This window comes from Anabrus simplex, chromosome 9, assembly GCF_040414725.1.
Source record: "Anabrus simplex isolate iqAnaSimp1 chromosome 9, ASM4041472v1, whole genome shotgun sequence".
Classification (NCBI taxonomy): domain Eukaryota; kingdom Metazoa; phylum Arthropoda; class Insecta; order Orthoptera; family Tettigoniidae; genus Anabrus; species Anabrus simplex.
The window spans coordinates 18,499,816-18,523,576 of NC_090273.1; the positions used below are offsets into that span (position 1 = coordinate 18,499,816).

The window sequence follows — 23,761 nt, forward strand, 5'->3', positions numbered from 1 at the left end:
CATGGGACCTTTTCTAGAGACAAGGGATGAATTCCAGTTTCATGAAAGCCAGATAGGACATTCATTGCATTGCTGACTTTTATTTTCACAAAATGGCTTTTTAGCAGTCAAGGAAATTCAGATTCGGGTAGAATCCCTGTGTTAAGTCTTCTTCAACTTGCCTATGGTGTTTCAACACGCAAATTTCAAAGGTAAAAAAAGTAGTGGACACCTGTGCACATACCAGTAATTACGTGAAAGTAAAAGAAACAGATAATAATAATAATAATAATAATAATAATAATAATAATAATAATAATAATAACAACAACAACAACAACAACAATTTATGGCCTCAGCTACCGTGTGCAGAAATTTCAATTTGATGCCATCTGGCTGTCTGCTTGTCAATTTTAATGTTCCGCTTTACTCTACGCCTACTAGATGGCACACCGAGTAAACCCCTAATGTATCACCAGAGATCTTTTACAAGTCGACATGGACTTTTCTCAGCCCTTCAAAAATCCGACTACCTCTGCCGGTTTTGAACCCGTTATCTTGGGATCCGGAGGCCGACACTCTACCACCAATCCACAGAGGCAGCTACATGAAGGAAATAAAATGGCCGGACAAATTGTTGCCGATCATACTTTGTTACCATTCAGTTTTCTGTCATAGGACATCAGTATTTTCAAAAACCAAATCTCAAACATGGGAATACCAAATCAGCCGTTACAGTATCGATTGAAGTCAGCTCCTCCAATAACTCCCTCCATTTAGGTATCATATAGATGTTTGCTCTTACACACTGTATACTATCTGCATCTGACGAAAAGTCGCGGCAGCTTGGAAGTATGGCACGAGTAACAGATAACTACTACACTAAGCCACAAACATTTGTCCTGATAAATAGTGTGAGCTCTCTAACAGATGCAGGTTCATTATTAAACTGTTCATTATGTAATATTTACAGCAAATGTGAAACTAAAGCACATTCGCTCTACCACTTGGAAACTTCACAACAGCACCCCAGTTCCCAAGAGTCACAGCGGACGAAACAAACGTTTACTGAGACTTGAGATTGGCGCATGCACGGAGCCATGCTTACTTCTCGTCAGATGACCATACTATAAGCTATAGCTGAAATCACACTCGTGATGGATTGTGCTCCAGATGTTTCACTCCTTGTCTGACTATAACATTAGCTTCATTTGGATCGTCTGTGAAGTTAGTCTCATTGTAGTTGACGATACTAGAAGGGGGTATGCCCTCCAGTGTGTTACTTCAATTGTCAAAGTACTTCTGGACCACATCTGTAGTTACTGCTACTCAAGCTCTCCACACCTCACAGTTAATTCCTAATTTCATTGTAAAAATCTACAAACTCATTCCATTCCTGGCCTGTTACCCTTCCTGTTCAGTTTAGCTACACCTGCACTACATCAGTCTTATGGGAAAACCTCATGTTGTGCATTGTAACAGATCTTATTAAGAACTGTGGACCTGCCAGGTTTTAGCTTACATTTGTGTTTAAGCTGGGTTCCCCCCTATTCTCTTTGTATGTCAATGATATCTCTCACAGTTTCAAGTATTACAAACAACATCTTTATGCTGATGATGTACATGTGGCTCCAGATGACTTTTACTTAGCTCAAGATCACTTAAATAAAGACCTCCTTCCCATGGCGTCATGGTCTCACAGTTTCAAGTACAGCAAACATCATCTTTACAGAAATGCCAACTATTATGGTTCAATCATAATAATTACGAATTACTCATCATAATTATGCCTTTACGAATCACACACCACAAATTACGATTTTTTGTTGATTTTTAAACCTATGTGTATGAAGTGCTCAAAAGGTTACACTAGGAATGCCATTACAGCTTGAATTCTCAGAATATTATTTTTGGATTTCTCATTTCCCTTTCCTGTCCCTCGTTCAAGAATATTTCGAATTTTCACACGCCGAACGCAGTTATTTTTGGATTTCTCAGTAATCATTTCCCTTTCTTGTCCCTCGTTTAAGAACATTTTGAATTTTCACACACCGAACGCAGTGTGTGCTTGCAGTACTGAAAACATAGGCACCTGTGAAGTGGTATATCTTGCGGAGTTTTTGTCTTTGTTCGTCACATGATCAGACTCCCATGCAACTATGCAAGTTCTTTTGTCTTTGTTTTGGCGGCAAAGTGGTGACAAACTCCGTTTCATTGTGAATACTGTGTGCGTGACCGTTGAAGAAGTATTTATTGCGATTTTGCTTGCCAAATGTACATATATTGCTTTTCTAGGATATATGCTATTCGTGTGTTACGAAATGCGAAAGGTGGAAATACTGAAGCGATTTCTTGTGCAGGAAAATACGTGTGATGACGTTACTGTGACTAGTGACGCAAGTAATAAACCAAAAGTAGTTCAAAAATTTAGGGAGGAATACTTGAAAGAAGGGCCCTTTTTACTGCATTCTCAAAATCTCATTCACACGTGTTTTGTAGTGTGTGTAGCCACGATATTTCAGATGTGCATGAGGAAGAACAAGACGGAATTCCGTGCTAATATGAACAGCAAACTGTTAAGTGCTCTGTTAGTGCAAAGGATGCACATGATATAAAAAGAAAAAGCATGTCACCATTGTACGTTTAGCAAACAGGAAGTACAAGCTGCTAAGGGAGCAACTACAGTACACAACAAAAGAAATGATCCTTTAACCTCCACTTAGATAAGTAGTGCAGATCACCTGTCACTTTCTCAGGTAAGAGTCATACACTCTTTATATGCCAGTCTTTGAATATGTTACATCTGCTTGAAATGTATGTTGTTCATTGATTTTTCAATGATATGTAAGTTATTAAGATCTCAGAAAAAGAAATTGACGTCCGCCGCGCAGTCCCCCCACACGTGGCCTAACGGCTGTATTACGAATTGCCTTTCTTGAAAGTTGGCCTCTCTGTCTTTCTGCTGATGACCTGCATGTGGCTATACACTGTAATCACAATCCAAAATAAGTTTCTTTTTGATATACTTTTAGTTTTACATGTGATGAATCATTTTTGATCCGTATTGATGATATTTGATTGAAATAATAACAGTAAGTTATTTTATTAATTTGACCACCCAACCACCTAATCAATACGTATTGATTAGGTAGTCAAATTAATAAAATAATTTATTGTTATTATTTCAATACTTTTAGTTTACATAGTAAACTAATATAGTTGTTAATGACTTAATTACACATTTTATATTGTTTATTAATTACTGGAACTACTATTTTACGCTCTACCTAACCTTTCAAATATGTTTAGCAGTTGAAGCACTATTTTCATGTCTTGTATATACTGTACTGCATTTATATTTTAAAATAATGTTATTGTTGTTAACGTGCCACTAACTACATTTAGATAGTTTTCAGAGACACTGCGGTGCCAGAATTTTGTCCTGCAACCAAATACATCAAGATAGCGACGATCAATGTAGTGACACTAACAGGGAATTGGAAGAAACTTAAATTTATATAGTATTTTCATTCAGTTCAACAAAATTTTATGTATTGATCATTTTTACCATATTTTGTAAGTTTTCTTTTACTCATTGATATGGTGTATTCGGATACAATACTTCTTTGAAATTATAAAAACAAAAGATTGTGTTATGTTGTTTTATTCTTTGATCTGCCCACTGATGAAGGGAATGGTTGAATTCCTGAAACATGTTTGGTTGAATAAATAATTTTCTTTCATTAATAAGTGTATTGACAAGGCTGATTCAAATATAACTATTTGAAATATTTCTGTACTACATTCAAACTAGTCAATACGGATCAAATAGTCATTTTAACCTATCATGCTTAAGTTTATCAACAGGAGATGGAGAGATTATGGGTCCTTTTGGATATGGGAAGAGAAACAAGGCTGGAGATAGTTTGGTAGACTTTTGTAGAAGAAATGAGCTGATCAGTGGTAACACATGGTTTCGAAAGAAAAACAGTCAGAAGATAACAAGATATAGTTGGGATAACAAAATCAAAACTCTGATAGATTACATTTTGGTCGAGAAAGGTAACAGGAAAATGTTGGTAGATGTAACAGCCCTCCCAAGTGAATCTTTCGAAGGAGAACACAGAGTTGTGATAGCTGAGTTAAAGATGGGAAAGATACAAAAGATGACTGAGATTAGGCAAAGAAAGCTAAGGGTGTGGAAATTGCAGGAGAAGGAAATAAGAGTTCCAGACACACATTAAAACAAGCATACCTAAGGAAGACATCAGAAGGATCGAAGAAGAATGGGCATACTTTAAAATAGTCAAGGTGGAGTCTGCAGAAAAGACCTGAGGAAGAGTATCGGGAAGGAAGAAAAATCAAGAAACGCCCTGGTGGAATGAGAGGGTAAAAGATATAGTTAAAAGGAAGAAACAAGCTTGGAAAAGATGGCTGAGAAACAGAACAACATAATCCAAAACAGAATACAGGCACTGTAAGAAGGAGTGCTCCAAGGTGATTCAAGAAGAGAAAAAGAAATGCTGACAAAAATTCACTGAATCTCTGCAAGAAGATACAACCGGAAACAAAAAAGATCTTATTCCAGTGGGTAAAAAAAAAAAAAACAGGTGAAAGTGCTAACTTCATTAAAAATGAACAGGAGGAAGTGATGACACAGAAGCAGGATATATTGCAGTGATGGGGAAAATACTTTGAACAACTTTACAATGTGCAAAATACCTCGGTACAAGGAGAAATTGAAGAACCAGATTTCGTGCAGATGGAACATAAGGAAAACGAGGTGTCCATGGCAGAGATTGAGTGGGCCACTAAAAGAATGAAACGAGGCAAGGCAGCTGGAATTGCCGAGGTCACCATAGAAATGATAATAGCAGCAGGAGCAGTTGGTCTACAGTGGTTGTATAGACTCTTCAGAGTGATATGGAGAGAAAAGAATGTTCCAAAAGAGTGGACGAAAGGGGTCATTATACCAATTTTCAAGAAAAGGAGACAGGAAGCAATGTGAAAATTACAGAGGGGTGACAATGATACCTCATGCAGCTAAGATCCTTGAAAGAATATTGGATAAAGGAATAAGAGACTGAGTAGATGGAAGATTGGCAGGACACCAGTATGGATTCAGAAGAGGCAGGTCCACATTTACATTGCATCAAATGATGGAAAGGTATTGGGAACATGGAAAGGACATGCTAGTATCGTTTCTAGATATTGAAAAAGGCATATGACAGTGTCCCAAGGAATTTGGTATGGAAAACATTGACAGAGGCACAGATTGGGAATGAAACAATGCAGATGGTAATAGCATTGTATCAAAATTGCAAAAGTTGTGATAGAACCAAAGTGGGTCAAACTGAATGGTTCAGAGTTGAGACAGGCTTAAGACAGGGAAGTGTGTTGTCTCCCTTACTCTTCATAATAATCATGGATAGAATTCTACATAATCTCAAGGAGAATATGATGGGCAAGCAAGTAAAAGTCTATGCTCTTTGCTGATGACATTGTAGTCTGGGGAGATAATGAAGAGGAAATACAGACACAAGTTGATTTATGGAATGAGGAGATAAGAAATTTTGGAATGAAGATTAGTACTGAGAAAAGCAAGACTTTGATCATCGCAAGAGGTAACAGAAAATCCAAGGGAGTGATAAAAATAGGAAATGAACCTCTTGAAGTAGTGAAATTTTAAATATTTAGGCAGCGTGATGTCACAAGATGGCAATTTGGATGGAGAAATTGATTTAAGAATACAGCAGTCTGCAAGTTTCTACCAGTGTGTGAGAGACATTGTATGGAACAAAGATGTGCCAATGAAGTGCAAGAAGATTTTATACTCGTCCTATTATAAACCTACATTGGCCTATGCTTCAGCAGCCTGGACATTGACTAAGCAAAACCAAAGTAAGATATAATACGAAATAAGGAAATAAGGAGAAGCGTGGGAGTGTGTAAACTTCAAGAAGAGACTGATATAGCAAAAGCTAAAATGGTTTGGACACATGATGAGAATGCCAGGAGAGAAAATACCAAAGAGAACATTCATGGATACAGAGACTGGAAAGAGGCCTAGGGGACAGCCTAGAATAGGATGGAGGTGCTCTGTTGTGGACTGTATTGCAAACAGAGCAGTTGGATAGCAATAAAGTACTATAAGAGGAATGGTAAAAAGATCCGAGTAAGGTGGAGGGCTTTAGTACACTACCCTACCCAGAGAGAATCTGGAAAAGGGAATGGATGGATGTAGAAGTTCTTTTATGTGCCAGTAAATGTATGGACACGAGACTGATGTATCTGTGTACCTTCAAATACTATACATATTTTTACAACTGTTCAATTCAGATTTAAACACAATTCAACCACGGAAAGCCACCTTCAGAGCTGCCAACAGTGGGATTCAAACCCATTATCTCCTGGTTGCAATCTCACAGCCTAATTACTGTTCTACACTATGTGTACTCTTTTAAAAAAATATTTAACAGATAAAACTCAATCTGGACAAAGCGGAGGCGTGATAGGTTTTTCTCCGGGTACTCCGGTTTTCCCTGTCATATTTCATTCCAGCAACACTCTCCAATATAATTTTATTTCATCTGTCATTCATTAATCATTGCCCCAGAGGAGTGCGACAGGCTTCAGCAGCCGGCACAATTCCTATCCTTGCCGCTAGATGGGGACTTCATTCATTCCATTCCTGACCTGGTCGAATGACTGAAAACAGGCTGTTGATTTTAATTTCATTTAACAGATAAAACTCAATATTTATATCATCTTATCTATTTATATACATATGTATACTTTTAATAATTTCAGTTAACATTATTCATTTGTCAATCTACTTCTGTTACTGGTAAAGTGTAAGATAGAAACAGCTGTCCCTAACTTTGCCAGTATACCCAGTAAATACATTATCTATCTATATCTACAGTAATGTTGTGAACAACTTGCTGAATTCCTTTTTTCTTTTTTTCAATTTGCTTTGCACACTTATCAGTACCTGTGTTCTTGGGGATAGGTACAACATTCTGTGTAAGTCGGACAGCACTTCTCCTGTATCATACATCTTACACACTAAATGGAATAACCTCCCCATGCCTGTTTCTCCTAAGGCAGTCAGTAATTCAGAGGGTATGTCATCAATTCCAGCCTTATTTCTATTTAGGTCTCTCAAAGCTCTATCGAATTCTGACCTCAAAATTGGCCTCCCATTCCATCAGCATCAACAGCCTCTTCTTGTTCCAGAAACTTATCATCTGCTTCTTTCCCTTGATACAATTATCGGATATGTTCCTGCCATCTTTCTGCCTTGTCTTCTTCCCCTAAAAGTGGTCCTCCAACATACACCTAGTCTCTCTCTCTTTCCAAAGGTTTCCTTGATTTTCCTGTATGCAGCATTTACCTTTCCTACAACCATACAACCTTCAACATCCTTGCATTTCTCTTTCAGCCATTCTTCCTTAGCTGTCCTGTATTTTCTATCTACTACATTCTTTAATCACCTGTATTCTTTGCTGCTCTTCTAATTTTTTTCTTTCTTGTAATTTCGCCATTTATCAACCAGGTCTAGTATCTCCCGAGCTATCCACTGATTCTTGCTTGATCTTATCTTTCTTTCCAACCTTTCCTCTGCAAGTCCACTGATCTCATTCTGTCCACTCTTCGTCTGTTCTATTCTGTTACTTCTTACTGCAGTATTTCCTTCATTTAGTCCTTGCACAACATGTTCCTTGAAACAATCCCTCACACTCTTTTCTTTCAACAAGATATTAACAAGATATTATTTAAAAAAAGGCTACAAAATTTCCACTTTTGAAATAAAATTGTATGAGTTCTGTTTTTCAATATTTTAGCATATACAAAAGACAGCAATCACATTAATTACGCAGATACACGAGTACAAAATTTTTTTGTTCAGGAAAATGTACCTAAAATATTAAAATTAATACTGTGAAGATAGTCAGACTCCTTGGCTGAATGGTTAGCATGGAGGCCTTTGGTTCAGAGAGTCCTGAGATAGATTCCTGGCCGGGTCGGGGATTTTAATCTCGTGTGATCAATTCTTCTGGCGCCGGGACTGGGCGTTTGTGTTTGTCCCAACACCCTCCTCTTCATATTCAGACAACACACTACACTACCAATCACTACAGAAATATGCAATAGTGATTACATCCCTCCAAGTAGGGTTGGCATCAAGAAGGGCATTCAGCCGTAAAACAGAGCCAAAAACACATGTGCAACACAGTTCGCACCTGCGACCCCACAGATGTGAAAAAAAGAGGTGGAAGAAGATACGGTGTACTACCTCAACTTAATTAACCTACTGGACTCATTTGATGTGACATTCACGCGAGGATTGGCCAGGCCTTCAACCAAATGACGAGACACTCACGCGTCACAACGTATGTTCTAGCCTATATTTTGATCACCCCTGCAAGGGTTTCCCTTTTGCGAACTTCTGTTCTGGCTTGTTTACAGCTCTGCTTCTAAGAACATGTACCATTATTTATTGCCTAATTATAGCCTCAGAAAGCGACAAACATTTCATCATGTGTCAGTCATCCTCGTAGCCATGGCTCCAGGCATAGTATAAAGTGACAGCAATGCTAATGCTGAGTTAATTGAAAGTGTTTTAGACAGTGATTTGGAGGACAATGATAGCAATTAAGATAACGGCAAAAGGATTTTATGTGAAAGTGACAGTTCATCTGGTACGAGTGAATGTGAAATCATACCAAAAGCCCTATGTGCGAAAGCAAAACATAATGACTGGGTGTGGGTTAGTAATAGTGATAACCAACAAATTATTCATCACTTTAGAGGCTCCCCAGCGGTATCAGTACAACTGAGAGAGAAATATTTAGATAATTCGGTATAGGAGTTGTCTGTGTTCTTGGAGTTTATGGACCTGTCGTTTCTCACACTGCCTACTTTGCTCTCTCTATTCTGATGTCCCAGGTTTGTAAGCAAAGATAAATGTATACCTGAACGTTCACACAAAATCTTAGTTCTCACGTCATTTTTGTCGAGTAAAATTATTTTGAGAGCTTCACTGAAAACTGTGCATGAAAATTCTGGTTGCTGTTCCATTTGTGGCATTTATTTCAGAGCAGTGCACAGTAGTTCTGACCAGTGGGTGGCTTGCTCCTGTTGAGAGCAATTTAAATATGATTTCTAAGCGAACGCATGAGACCATTAAATCTGAAGCAATTGGGTTAAAGTACAGTCTGAGCATTTGCCTGGTATGAAAAGAACAATATTTTGTTTATGTGTATTACAAAGGAAAAGGAAAGATACAGATTTACAAATATAGCCATTGATCAGTCTAGGTATACAGAAAGAAAATAAAATATATTAATGCACCATTAACACCCTTTGTCCTGCAAACAAATTTATAAGTTATTTTACGTTGCCAAAACTGAATATTTACTTTGTTTGTACCGGTAATAAGTACCAGAAAGGAATAAACAAGTCTCAAATTGAGTTTAGATACATAGATAGGAACAAAAAAGGCAACACAAAATAGTATGAACATTAAGGCAAGAAGGACAAAAGAAACAGGAGACAGGACAAACACAAAAGGACAAGTCTAACTTACAATGAAAGAACACTAGACTTATACAATGAGCATCATGAATAGTACTTATTGGTTAGAACATACATAATTTACATGAATTTATATTTCCTGAAAACCATGTTATTTCACAATGTGTGAACAATCACTATGTGAAATTAGCCACAGATAAACTAGCTCCACTTAGCGCTGTTGTTTTAAGCTCTAAGCTGCAGAGATTGAGCAGTAAGAGGATGCATTCATTTACAATTTATGTGGTGTGGTTGGAGAGAGGAAATAACATAACCAGAGAGAATATTTTTATTTTGATGACGGCTTCTCTACAAACAAGTGACTGCTAAGTCAGGGATGTTTGTTAAGCTGCAGAAAACCATGCTGTTTCTTCTATTATTTTACTGAAACTGGCTATGGCTGCTTTCTAGGCAATCATTACCAATCATCCAAATGTTAAAAGTCGAGGGAGATGACAAGTATTACGTATCTTGCTCTTTGCTGTATCTCTCTTCGCTCTTTTAAACATCTGGAAAGAGCTGGAAGATATTCCACATATTCCATATGCAGACTGCTTGATATAGCAGTAGTGCATGTAAGTTTTTGGTAACAGCAAAGTCATTCAATGTGTTGTTCACTTGTCTATGATCAGTTTCACGATATCTGTCTTTCAGTGTGTGTGTGTGTGTGTGTGTGTGTGTGTTGCCTACAGGTGGGTTTCAATAATAGTACTTGTAATTTTATTTCAAATTACAGTATATATTATTCAAAATATGCTTTATCACACATGACTAGTCATTTCTTCTTATCGGCTCACTAGCCACAAGCATCTTGGAAAGGTGGCAATCCAATGAACACTGGGACAAAATGCTGATAATTTTACAACTCAAAAGGGCTAAAAAGCTTATATAATTTAATATTATTATTCCCGGTCTTTTCTCAAATTGATCAAATGGGCATTACCAGTGGATTAAGCCAAATGTTAAGACTGGATACCTTTCCTAACACCAATCCTATGTGGAGAGATATATTCATTATCATAAGTTTCTGTGGTGGTTGGTCGTATGATGTGTATTTAAGTGAAAAGGTGATTTAAGTTGTACACAAAAACCCAGTCCCCAAGCCAGATGCAGACAAAATCCCTCACCTGGCCTGCTGCTCTCCAACCATTCTGACCATTCTGCCAAATGCAAAAATAACAACAACAATTAATATTATTAATTTGTACGCAGGAAGATTGCCCTGAAAAAGGGTGCTTTAACGTACCAGTAAATCTAAATGTATTTTGCATGTATGCATCCTTAAATGCTGATCAACAGCACTGGAATAATCTCCTGCAATCTTCAGCATAGAAGATAAGTGCATAACCAACTATTCACACAGCTTATCACTGAGCAATGTATTTTTATTGCAAGTTCATGCAAAAGTAATCAATGACAATACCTTTAAGGGACGCTTCAGAGTTGTGGCGTCAATTATAATCCCCGACTCCTGAAAGTTCCTCAGCTCTTCCTCGGTGGCAGTGATCTGGTATTCAGCTGAGAAGAAAATAAACATTTAATAAAATGAAAGGTATTTCACTTTTGAATACTCTAGTTTTAATAGTTACCATACACAACACAAAAACATCATTATTATTGTTTTTGCTAGGAGCAGCCTGGAATGGGAGAAAATCCTGCAAGGTGGCAAGACTAAGACAATGGCAAAGGCTTGTCCATTCCCACACCCGAGTGCTGGAATTGAGAATCGATTATGATTCCGATTATTATTTTTTACGAAAGTTACACAAGAATACATTAGTATATAAACAAAACCTTAAAAGAATAACAAGAGAAGGAAAGACATAGACATTGGCTATAGTTCAGCATCCAGATCTTTTAGGTACTTTTCTGCTTCTGCAGTAATTCGATTCAATTCCGATACTCCTACAGCAAACGATCGAGAAGAACCTGGTAAGATGCTCCACAATCACAAGATGGTGTATCAGCCAACTGTCATTTGTGCGTTAGGTACTTACATCTTTCCCGAGTTGTTCAGAAGCGATTTAGCATTGAACTTTTGCTATACATTAAAATGTAGCCAGGGACTTGAATCAGATGACCATTCACAGGTACGGAAGCGTTAAATTCCCACCTGCCTTTCTTTCATCTTGAAAGTTAGACCAGGGAAGGTCTACAGTCCATGATTGTCTCCTGGAATGTGACCTGAAGGCTGGAAGGTCCAGCAGTTCTTCAAACACCAGCGAGTTCCTGTGGAAACAATTCACAAATTCGTGAAGAAACAATTCACAAATTCGTGAACAGCATTGGAGGTGGGGTAATGTTATCAAGGACTGGGAGTTTTGAGAGCTGAGTTGATTTCACCGTTCTCAAAATCAGGCAAATCAGCTGAGCACATCTACTTTATGTACATGTGTGTTGCTGAGCCACACAGGGACACAGTATTCAGCAGGAGAAAGTAGGCAAGTACTGCTGTGTGCAGAGTATGCACATCTGCTCCCCAGTTAGTACCTGCAAGTTTCTGTACAATGTTAAGTCTTGTACTGATCTTCTTTGTAGTCAATGTTAAATGAGTTTTGAAGGGTGAGTGCACAATCAAGTGTGACAGATACTGGATCTGGGATACTCATTACGGGGAGAAAAAGTGTCCCTTCACAGCGGATCTCCAATTTTGGTCTAGCATGTTTTGTACTCAGAGGTGAAAAAGCCTACCCAAATGTGTAACAAACGCATTGAGAGGTCCCCTGGGCAATGAAATAGCATCGGCTCATACCACCAGACGCTATTATCATATTAAACAAGAATGCAAGCTCAAATAAAACACGTAAAGAGTACCTATTTTAGCTTGAATGTTATTAGATCTTGCCACCTTTTAGTGATTTTCACCTAACTCTCTGCTAACATCCAAATTTGTTAAAATACCAATTCCTGGAAATACATAAGAAAAATTCTGCAAAGGCACCAGAGCACAAATAAAAGCATTCCTTAATGCCGTGGAAAATTTGATTATAAGCTGGCACCGACTGTAAGCCAACCACCGGGAAATCAGAAACGAAAATTTAAAAATGTATTGCTCCTGGGCTACAATAGTGACACAACCAAAAAAGAAAAAAAAAGTTCAGAGATAACTGAGTTTAAAGTTTCTGACAGACCGCAGACAATATTTAAATTTCTTCTGCGACACTGGAACAACTTACAATGTGTCACTAATGATGATCAGAATGCGCCATGGGACTGCTGAGTTCCAGGTGCAAACGATGAGAAACACCAGTACTGCTGCCAATACAAGGAGCAAAGCAGCGAATGCACCAGCGGCACTTCTGCCATTTGCTGGGGGAATACTGAACTGCAAGATACGGCGGTGTTGCTGCCGGAAGGCAGACTAATCTGCAATACTGGAGAGTGCATTAACTCCAAATTTGTATTTTTTGAGTTGGCCACTATTGCAGCCCACGAACGATATATTGTGACTTTTCTTTTCAACGGACCACAGATGGTGAACTCGTTCTTCTTGCTGGATGTAAAAGGGCAAACGGTTGTTTATTACTGGATGTAAAATGGTGAACAATGGAGATATCTTATTATTATGAAGCAGAAAGGAGTGGATCAAGCTATGAAATAAACTATATTGGGCCATAGCTGACATCTCACAGTACTAATTGCTAAATTGATAGTCCTATAAATTCACAGAGGCTTGCAGACTGAACGCTGAAAGGCATAACAGTCTATAATGATAATGTATGTATGTATGTATGTATGTATGTATGTATGTATGTATGTATGTATGTATGTATGTATGTATGTATCAAAGAAAGGCATGGATGGATGCACAACTTTTCAAGGAATGGTATGAAAAAGTTTGTTCCCTCAGTAAAAAGTTTTAGTGTAAAAAGTGGTTTGCCTTCTCGGCCATTGCTCTTAATTGACAATGCTCCATCACACCCAACAGTGAGTGAATTAACTTGCGGTGAAATAAGAGCAATTTTCTTGCCTCCTAATGTTACGTCGATATTGCAGCCAATGGACCAGGGCGTTCTGCAAAATGTAAAACTTGTGTATAAACGGAAACTTCTCAGGTACGTGATTGAGAATGACAGTTCACTTACTATTCTTCAAAAACTGAAGAACGTGAATGTAAAGGACGGGGTTTACAGGGCAGCAGAGGCATGGGAGGGTGTCAGTGAGCAGTTCATGAGGAAAACGTGGAAGAAATTGTAACAGAGTCTCGCATTCATCGAGAGTCCAGCAGAAGCGCCTGCAAATGTCAATTTCCTTGAAATTGTTCAACAACTTCCTGGTTGTGAGGAAGCCAATGAAAATGACATTAGCGAGTGGATGGAAGCTGACTGTCATCAATTACAAACAGACCAAGAAATTGTAGCTATGGTGGAGAAAGAATTTGGAGTTGATGAGGAACAGAGTGATGACGAAGAAGAGACCACAATGAACAATTAGTGCTACATTCAGATGCCGTGGCCACCTTAGAACTTGCCGTATGCTACACTGAGCAATACTCCGATGCTACGCACACTTTTGTGATGTTCAAGAGACGCTGGTTTAACAGTGCATCTTCCAGTAGGTTCCAATCACAACGGCAAAAGAAACTAACCGACTTTGTAAAGGTAAACGACCCATGATTGATGGTTTATGATGTGTAATTATGTTTACATTAAGTTATTCTAGTAAAATATGACTAATAAAATGCAAGTAAATTTTCATTCTATAATATGTTCTTTCATTTCAATAAGGAGAATTTTTTAAAAAAATTGAATATTTCAGTTTGGATTAACCGGACTTTTGGATTAAAGGGACTCTAGTGTACCTACGAATAAAACACACACTATTTTATCGGACTAATTTACTTCAAGATGACCTGCACATGTGCGCAAAAAAATTCTATTCAACCAGTCACCTCTGACACTAGCTACAGGTGGATGGATACTACGAACCAGGGCCGCTGACCCCCAAAACACACGATGACTATTCCTTCATTCGACACCAGAGAAAGTCCAGTAATTCATACTGTTAAACACGCTACTTAACACTGACAAATGAACAGCGTTAACCAGTAGGATAATTTTTTTAAAAAAAAGTTGTTTTACATCACATCGACACAGATAAGTCTTATGGCAAAAATGGGATAGGAAAGGGCTAGGAGTGGGAAGGAAGTGGCCGTGGCCTTAATTAAGGTACAGCCACACCATTTGCCTGGTGTGAAAATGGGAAACCACGGCTGCCGATAGTGGGGTTCGAACTAATTATCTCTCAAATGCAAGCTCATAGCTGCGCACCCCTAACCGCATGGCCAACTTGTTTGGTACGACAATTAACACTGTTCCAATTACACTCATGACAGCTGCTCCGCACACTGACTCCATGACTGCCCTCAGTCAATGGTGGTACTCGCACAGTTTTCTGAGGCAGTACATGGTCAGTTCTCTGCTCAGTATGTGACCATTATCTGACTTCGGTGAAGCACAGATGACAAACAGGGCTAATGCCATCAAGCTCCAATTGCTCACTCCAGGTCAGTATGTATACAGTACTCTAAAAAAAACCACACACACACACACATAAGCGCACGCGCACATCGTACTTCCCTCAGATACTCTTGACACCGGCGGCAGCCAACACTACTGTCACCCCAGTCCAACTGCCGAACTCCAATACTGACTGGCAGAACACCCACCACACACTTGACCTTTTAACACTACCGCGGTGGCATTGTATTTCTAGCTCGATGATGGGTTACTAGAATATTCAGGACTCAGCTAGAGATGGACCATTCTCATTTCGTGTTCCAGAAGATGCAGGGTAAAACCAGACGAAAACAACAATACAGGAAGAGGCTTGTCAATCCCTCGAACTTGGAGCTCCCAGCTGACTCGCTAGCCCCTTCTAGGAAGTGGCGAAGGGGGCTATGACAGGGCTGGCACATAACAATATACTGCAGGTGTGTCCTGTTCTACATCACCCAAGACCAGGAAAAAAGGTGAAGCAAGACTGGGAAAGAGTAAAGAATTAGTTCAAAAATTAGAAATAAAATTCTATTGATCTAAAATTCAATAAGTACCTGGAATAATGTTGATGACATTCTCCATCTCCTGTAGCTGCACCACTTCTGGCTGGTGTTTGGGTGTAAGTTGCTCTTCTGGAGATGTCTGTTGCTGCGGCTCATTCTCACTACCAGATGATCCAGGTGAGAGTTCTGACTTTCCCTCGTCCTGTTGTGGAGAACTAATGTTTCTTGATACACGAGGAACCTAATAAGCAATAAATGAATGATCATAGATTTCTCATTCGTTGAATGAAATTCAAAACGCTGAAGGAAAAATTAAACATTAAAAAGAAAAACCAAAGCAAGCAAGTTTGCAGTTTTGGGTAACTATTTATATCATCCTCATTAGACTTCCAGTTTTATATGGAATCCAGATTTATTTTTAAATTTCACACACACATGCCAGGATTCAAACCATGGCCACCTTGTGAGAAGCCAGTGTCACATTACTACTGGGAATTCAACATCAAGATTTTGAAACAAGAATAATTCAAACAATTAATCTAATAATAATAATTATCTATGGCAAAAAATTCCTGGTACTGACACACTACCTGACAAACTCTTTCTATCAGCATGCAAACAGATTAATAATAAACTCAGTGAAAACAGACAATTGGGAAGGTATCTGGCCACATGAATTTTGAGCTCAGGACTAATACTGAAGTTAACAAACTGTATAGAACTATACGAACTGTATAGACTGTACAAGAAACTAAATTTAATTTCATGTAATTAAAATGGGACTGGAAAGTCCCCTGTTACTCCGGATACATTTAAATTACTGAAAATAAATGTTTGGGTCTTAAGGTTGCTGAGGAAAAAAAATCATGCACATTATTAGGAACTGAGAACATTAACTATAATCCTTTGTTGTTGTTTCTTCCTTTCCACTACTGGTAATCTTACAGTAACAAACTTTTATTTGATCAAGCTTTGAATGTCAAATATCTAAAAGTGAAAATTGCTAGAGTATACAAGAAGAAATCAAGTTAGATTCAAATGTAAATACATGTTCAGGAACTACTGAACTCAAGATTAGTATCTGGAAATAAAACATTCAGGATTTACAATACAATTATTGTAGAATGGTAAATCATAAGGGGCAAAGTATCATTTTTTCAAAAATTATTTTATTTCTTCAAAAGGGACTATATATTAGTGTCAATAATAACCTGCATAATGGGCTATGTTCTAGTCTCACTGCAAACAGTTTATAAAAAATGCAATAGGTGGAGCAGGTGTATGTTCAGCAACTAATTACATTTGTAAGAGGCTATGTTCTCCCACCTGTTTTGCAGTATTCATTGCATAAAATGGCCGGTGGTGGCTGTGAATGTGCATCTGGACAAAGTGACAATCAGGCTTTTTTTTTTTTTTTTTTTTTTTTTTTTTTTTTTTTTTTTTTTTTTTTTTTTTACACAAAAGCAGAAGACGTTGAAAGTGGCAGGAAAGGAATATTGTCTGTTAATAAGAGGACAGTGCAAGGGGCAAATCTCCAACATAAAAATGTACAGTAAGCTTATTTTCTTTTATCCTTACTTGACATAACCTATACAATAATTATTCAGATTCTTCCTGGAATTAATGTACATTACTGTAGAAACCTTATAGGTTATTTATTTTTATTTCAGGTATTATGCAGGTGACATTATGAATGTAAGAATGTTGCATTCAGATAAAAGAGTATACAAGTTTGCAGAACACATTCATGGATGTGTTTGGTATTACTTAAAAAAAAAAAAAAAAAAAAAAAAAAAAAAAAAAAAAAAAAAAAAAAAAAAAAAGGGTGCGACTATACATTAGGACAAAAGACCAAACCATCAAACTCCAGGAAGATGCACGATGATGAACATAATCAAGTGAGGGATCACATTCAGTCAATTCCAAGGTGCATAAGTCATTATCACAAGGTAAAATCACAAGAGGAATATCAGAGTTCTGACAAATATTCACAGATTATACACTACACTGCTTTCAAAGTCAAAAATCCATATTCTCAATGTGACCTACAAGTACTACAGCAATTTTTTCAGGAAGAATTTCCAAACTTCTCTTTTCTAAGACCAAGGAATGATGCATGCAAAGTGTGCGATTGTCTGAACTGTGCCATCAAACAGTACAAAGGCTGGTAGAGATGTATTCGCTAACAGTTGGAGCTGCATCACAGAAAAAGTGAGTTGGCCATACAAATGATGAAATATAATATTACTATCAAAAGCCTTCATATTCAGCAACTCATAAGATGCTATGTTCTCCCATCTGTTTTGCAGTATTCATTACATAAAATGGCTGGCGGTGGTTGTGAATTTAAAACACTTTGTTCATAAATGTGAGAGGTCGATGTTCCGTTCTTCACATAGAGGTACAGAAATTAGCCCCTTTGTAAAGAAATATTAATCCTCGGCTACTGATGTGGAGTCTCACAGAGTCCTCTAGATGATGGGTCATTTGCTTCCGTTCAGACTTTTCACTTTACATCCTTGTTCTTCTTGGTACCTTCCTCTTTCATTGTCTCAAGAAATCAAGCAGTAGGTCATTATTGAGCAATGCTGTGGAACTGAAAAAAATATATCTAAAGTAGTGTAGGAGTCTCACAGACTCCACGTCAGTGTGACGAAGTACGTGTCAGTTTTTTAATCAGGTGTGATAAAAGAAATATAATTTGTAACTTTTTATTTATCATACCTTATGATGTAGTAATCTGGTATTTATTCATTTATGTACAGTTCTGGTTTTATTTGATGAGAAAAAATGTGAAAAGTGAAATTTTTCAGTCATTATTATTATTTTTTTTTTACAAGTTACTTCACGTCGCGCCAACACAGATAGGTCTTATGGCGACGATGGGACAGGGATGGGCTAGGAGTGGGAAGGAAGTGGCCGTGGCCTTAATTAAGGTACAGCCCCAGCATTTGCCTGGTGTGAAAATGGGAAACCACGGAAAACCATCTTCAGGGCTGCCGGCAGTGGGGTTCGAACTCACTATCTCCTGAATACTGGATACTGGCTGCACTTAAGCGACTGCAACTATCGAGCTCAGTTTTCAGTCATTAAAAAGGTATGTAATGTTTAATACAAGTCAGAAAGTTAGTCTGTCGAATCTTACACTAAACCTTTTCCTACAATGCATGCTAAACTCGTTGATAATACTTTGGTCATGAAAACTTGTACTAACAGTCCATAATTTGACATGTATTTCAGAGAATCTAACGTCAGTAACAATGTTATTGAGTTCTCACATCAGCAGCTGAATTCCCAAATAAGGAGTTAATTTTGTTTTTAAATGAACAGTTTTATTTCAAATGAATCTAAGATTTTGTTTTATATTTTGTAAGGCTAGAGGTACTGTATATATGTATTGGATTTTTCTTCCAATTCATATGTATGTCACAGAAAAAAAGAAAAAAAAAATCCATTCTACTTCAGAATATTGGTTTTGGTATATAGCCCCTCACGATTATCCATTCTTCAATTATATTGTGATTGTGTGTGTGTGTGTGTGTGTGAGAGAGAGAGAGAGAGACACACCGACCTTAATTTTTTAAAATTGGTCCTGGTTATGATTTGCAATTTTTAAAAGCATTTTTCAAAATTATGTGTTTCTATTAACACTCTTGAATGAATACACAAAATTTTATAGCGTATTATTTGGAAATTATATCTGTGCATATCAATACTGGTTACCAATGTATATATAAAAGTGCAAAGACAAATACAGAATAGATGGCAATCAGCTGTAGATGTGCAGTCCTTTTGGATAGAAACCGGTTGTAACCTGAAGAAATGGGGGATCCTTTCAGCAAACGCAGACACCTCGTGTGAATGTGCTACTGAACAAGACCCAAGCCACCTACTTACCTGTTCCCTCCTGGACAACCCGTGCACATCACAAGATGTTTTTAGAGGAAAAACAAGGCCATCACAGCTGCAGTTTTGGAAATGCTGACCGGACACGGAAATGAATGAATGAATGATGAGCTGTAGATGTATGTATGTATGTATGTATATATGTATGTATGTAGAGTACTTGGCCCCAAAGGCTTATTGAATCCTCAACAGCTAAGCCATCAACTGCCACAGATGGCCTAGGCATCACTGAAGAAGCATACAAGGGAAATGAGGAATGAGAGAGTTTCCCATTGCTTTCTTCACCAAGCCAAAAGTTACTATTACATATCAGTCAGCCAACCTCGTTGAAATGGATGCACCAACTGACCCCAAGAGTGACATTTTCAGAAGCACCCATAAGAATGACTGACTGAACAGCTGTGGAAGACAACCAGTACTATTTCCAGTACATACATACCTGTTGTGACTCTGGCAAGAGGTCAATATGCTTCTTTCTTTGGTGCTGCAGGAGCTTGGCTTTCGAGGCATACTGCTTGTGACACCAGGGGCAGCCATGGGGATGAGTAGTGATGCTTCCCACAGTCTGAGAGAATGTAGGATTTGGAAGGCCAGGTATCTCAGGTACACCACCCTACAAAATCAATGAATAGTTCACTTGAGAACTTCAAATAGGAAACATTCGTTTTGTTCAGCACAATATTTCTGCTTTCTCACAAGGCGAGAATCCTTAACCCTTAGCAGACAATTTTTTTTCTTGTGTAGTCCTGCACTATTCGTATTTTTTTTGTTAAAAAATGCTGCACATTTACAATGAAGGTATAACGAAGATACAATGTCTGACTCACAACATTATGAATTAATTTATCACTCTAGATACACACTATAAGCAATAAAACATGTAGTTGAAAGACAGTTTGCCCCTTTTCTACTTATATTTCTTCTCCATGTGGTACTTGATTCATTTGTATTTTTTTCTCTTGCAGAGTGGTTAGTCTCATCGACAATTTGTTGTACCAATTCTTCCGTAACAAACAGTGTCACCAATTCAACGAGAGTAAATGGTTTCTTACCTGTGGGAGGTGAGAAACCACTAATAAAAATGTGTGGTTTCTTTACAAAGTTCGGATCAGCCGGGCGATAAACTCTCCAACCATTGTAAGGTTTACTACTATTTGTATCGCTTTCAACTACTTCCAGTTCTCTAGAACTGTCATCATCGCTCTCAGAAACATCGAACTCACTGTCCATAACTGATAATTCACCATCACTCCTGTCAATTTCACGTAAGAAACGAGCTATATCAGATGAAGTAGCACTACCCCATCTGCACACCGCCATTTTCACAGTTGACTGATGTAAACAACTATCCATAGCACCTGTAAAACTCGTAAAACAAAGTGTTTACGCACCTAGAAGGCTGTGACACTCCTAAAGTTTCTATACAATAACTATAGATAGCAGCAGCACGCATAATTGCTTCAAACGCGTATATATTTATTGCGGAAACAGCCAGCGGGTATATCCCGACATACGTCCAGAACAGGAAACTGGGATGTCGGGAAATGCCCGACAGTCGTCCACTAGGGGTTAATATGAAACAAGTTGGGATTTATAAGAATTCAAAAATAAAGAAGGTATACCGGTACTGTATTTACTCGTGTATTAGACCCCCCACCAGCTTTTTGAGGCGAAGAATATGAAAAATAAATCTCGCATACAAGACTGCCCAACATAATTCATCAGAGAAGAACAATGATTCCGCTTCGAAGCGGGTACAAGTCTTACTGCAGCTCAGATGACATTGCACAAATTTGTGAATAGTTTCATCCGTACGACCCACACAATGAAATCAAGCATCGAAGTCATGCGATACATCTGTGTTTCTTAGTTAAGAAATGTCCACTTCCATAGCATAGGCCTACTGCAGCTCTGATGAAGTTGCACAAATAGGTGAATAGTTTCGTATCCAACCTGCACATTGCAAGCACTCATCAGTCATGCTTTGTGTCTGTGTTTTGTAGTTAAGAATGTCCACCAGCGTAATGGTCAGCACAATTAGCTGCTGTTCTTGGGAGTCTCAGTGTGATTCCAGTACAATACTGCCAGAGATTTACGAATGGCAGGAAGGTTGATATGCGGGAAAAATGGTGCATGTAACTACCCTCCATTGGGGGCGTCTAAAAAGTGCTGCACGGTTGTTGCCATTATTATATCAGGCGAGATCATTAACAAAGTGTTTGTTTAATATCTTGTAACTTGGGTCAAAATAGGTATTTTGTGAAGAGAAGTAAGTTTAAAATGTGATAAAAACTATCCAATCATAATGATTGTCTTACTCACCAACATACCTAACAAATAATAATATAATTGTTTTCTTGTCCCCATTTACCTTTCACGATTTTCGGAGATGCCAAACAAAACATACTATGGTATGTGTTAATAACAAAAATGGAGACAACAAAAGTACAAAAATTAAACATTATGATAATAAAACACTGCCACACCTGTAGATATCCATAAATGCGGCAAACTTTCCTGTTATTTATTTTTATTCTTTCCGTTGTGGAACTTTTGGCACTATCTGGGCGATAGCATACCTAACCTAAACCATTTTATTTACAGCTGTTTAAGGAAAATCCTCATGCGATAAATGTACAGAACAAATGTGAACTATACTTAAAAATATGGGTCTGACTTTCAACAGCTGCAGTTATCAAAAGAATGCTTCCAGTCACTATGTATTACATTCGGAAGTACAACTCGTAACATACACAAGGTAACAGCCGGTGGTTTGGCATGCTTTTTTTTTTTAATACAGCATGGCTTTATTCAGGAGGAGTGGCTTCTGCTACACATGCTCCAACTAGGAATATCAGAGACCATCTCCAAAAACCATTTGGGAATAGATTCACACTGGTTGGACTCTGTATTCAGGAACGAAACTATTTTGAAAAAGCTCAAAAAGATGAGACCTTGAATGCTCTCGATTGCAGTGCATGGCTTATGAGATGGCAGTGAAGATGACGTCACTTGGAATGATGACACACCGGTAGCAGGGAAGTTGGTGGCGCAAGATGATAATTCAAATGAAAGCAGTGATCAGGTTACTCAGGTTTAGGCCTGTGTGGTAGGTCTACTGCTCAAGTGACAGAAACAAATGACTGGCCATAAAGTTATTTTGTATCAATATTGCATAATATAATACAATACCCTTATCCCTTTTCTCTACGGGGTCGACTATGAAGTGAGACGAATCTTTGTAGCGAGTTTTTACGGCCAAATGCCCTTCCTAACTTCAACCTCTTCGGAGGAATTAATGAGATGAAACAAATGATGTGATATGAGTAACACTGACTATATATACTTTATATGTAGACCTAAAAGTTGCGTTCACCATTTATTATCTTTTAACATTTAGAAATACTGCCTACCAATGAAAATAGCCAGTATAACTTAAAATCATTATTCTTCTGTAATTTTGTTCCATTCCACGTTCCTTATTTTAAACGGGTTATGATAAAATCTATCCATCTTACCATCTTTCCTTTAAACTTGGCCTTATCCTTCCCTCCTCCATTCTCTTCACTTGTCCAAACCATCTTACTTTATTCTCTTCAGTTGAGTGAGGCCTTTAGAATAACAATGACGTATGTGTCAAAATCCTGTTTTGAGATACAGTTGAACCTGCATTATATGTAACTCTGTTCTGTGTAATTCGTATTTGTACGTAATTTCCTTTAGGTCCCGGCAAAATGTAATTTAAAAGCCTGTTAATTAAACGTTGTTTATACGTAATCCATTTATACATAATTCCGCTGTTATACATATAAAGTGTCAGTGAAATATAACTGAGTTCTGCGTAATTGTAATGAGCACGTGCTTTTTTAAAAGAAACTTTTGTATTTACAAAGTTTCTTCTTTGTCGGCGTAGGTGGAAGTAGAGCGGTCGCGTTTCGGAGCTGAAACAGAACACAAAGAGTTTCACCGAGTGACATTGTTGACCCTTACTTACTGGCGGCTTAACAAAGGCCAACCGAGCGAGTCCCCTTCGCTCTCTATCTCGCTCCTCATCTACATTCGTCGTTTTTGACCTTCACAATGCCGTCAAAGATTCAGATACATTACAAGCAAAGTGAGCCGTTTCGCTGCGGAAACAAGAGAAAATACAGTAAATGTGTTGGAATATGAGAATTTCTTTCGTGGGAACAACAAAGAAGTAAAATGTCCACAGTGCCGGTATCTGGTGTTCACTGTTGAAGAGTAGTTTTGTCATTCAGTTGCTTTTTGATTAGCCATGGAGAACAGAAAAAGAAA

The 23,761-nt window shown here is 37.9% G+C and overlaps 1 protein-coding gene across 1 annotated transcript in view; it reads right to left on the reverse strand.

Moving 5' to 3' along the window:
* Positions 1–23,761, reverse strand: part of LOC136881077 (PR domain zinc finger protein 10) — a 312,840-nt gene that overhangs the window by 14,301 nt on the left and 274,778 nt on the right. The window contains exons 24-26 of the mRNA XM_067153695.2: positions 19,905–20,078; positions 15,611–15,800; positions 10,982–11,076 (exon numbers count right to left, since the gene is read on the reverse strand). Coding sequence (XP_067009796.2) covers positions 10,982–11,076; positions 15,611–15,800; positions 19,905–20,078 — 459 coding nt within the window. The remainder of the gene's footprint in view (positions 1–10,981; positions 11,077–15,610; positions 15,801–19,904; positions 20,079–23,761) is intronic.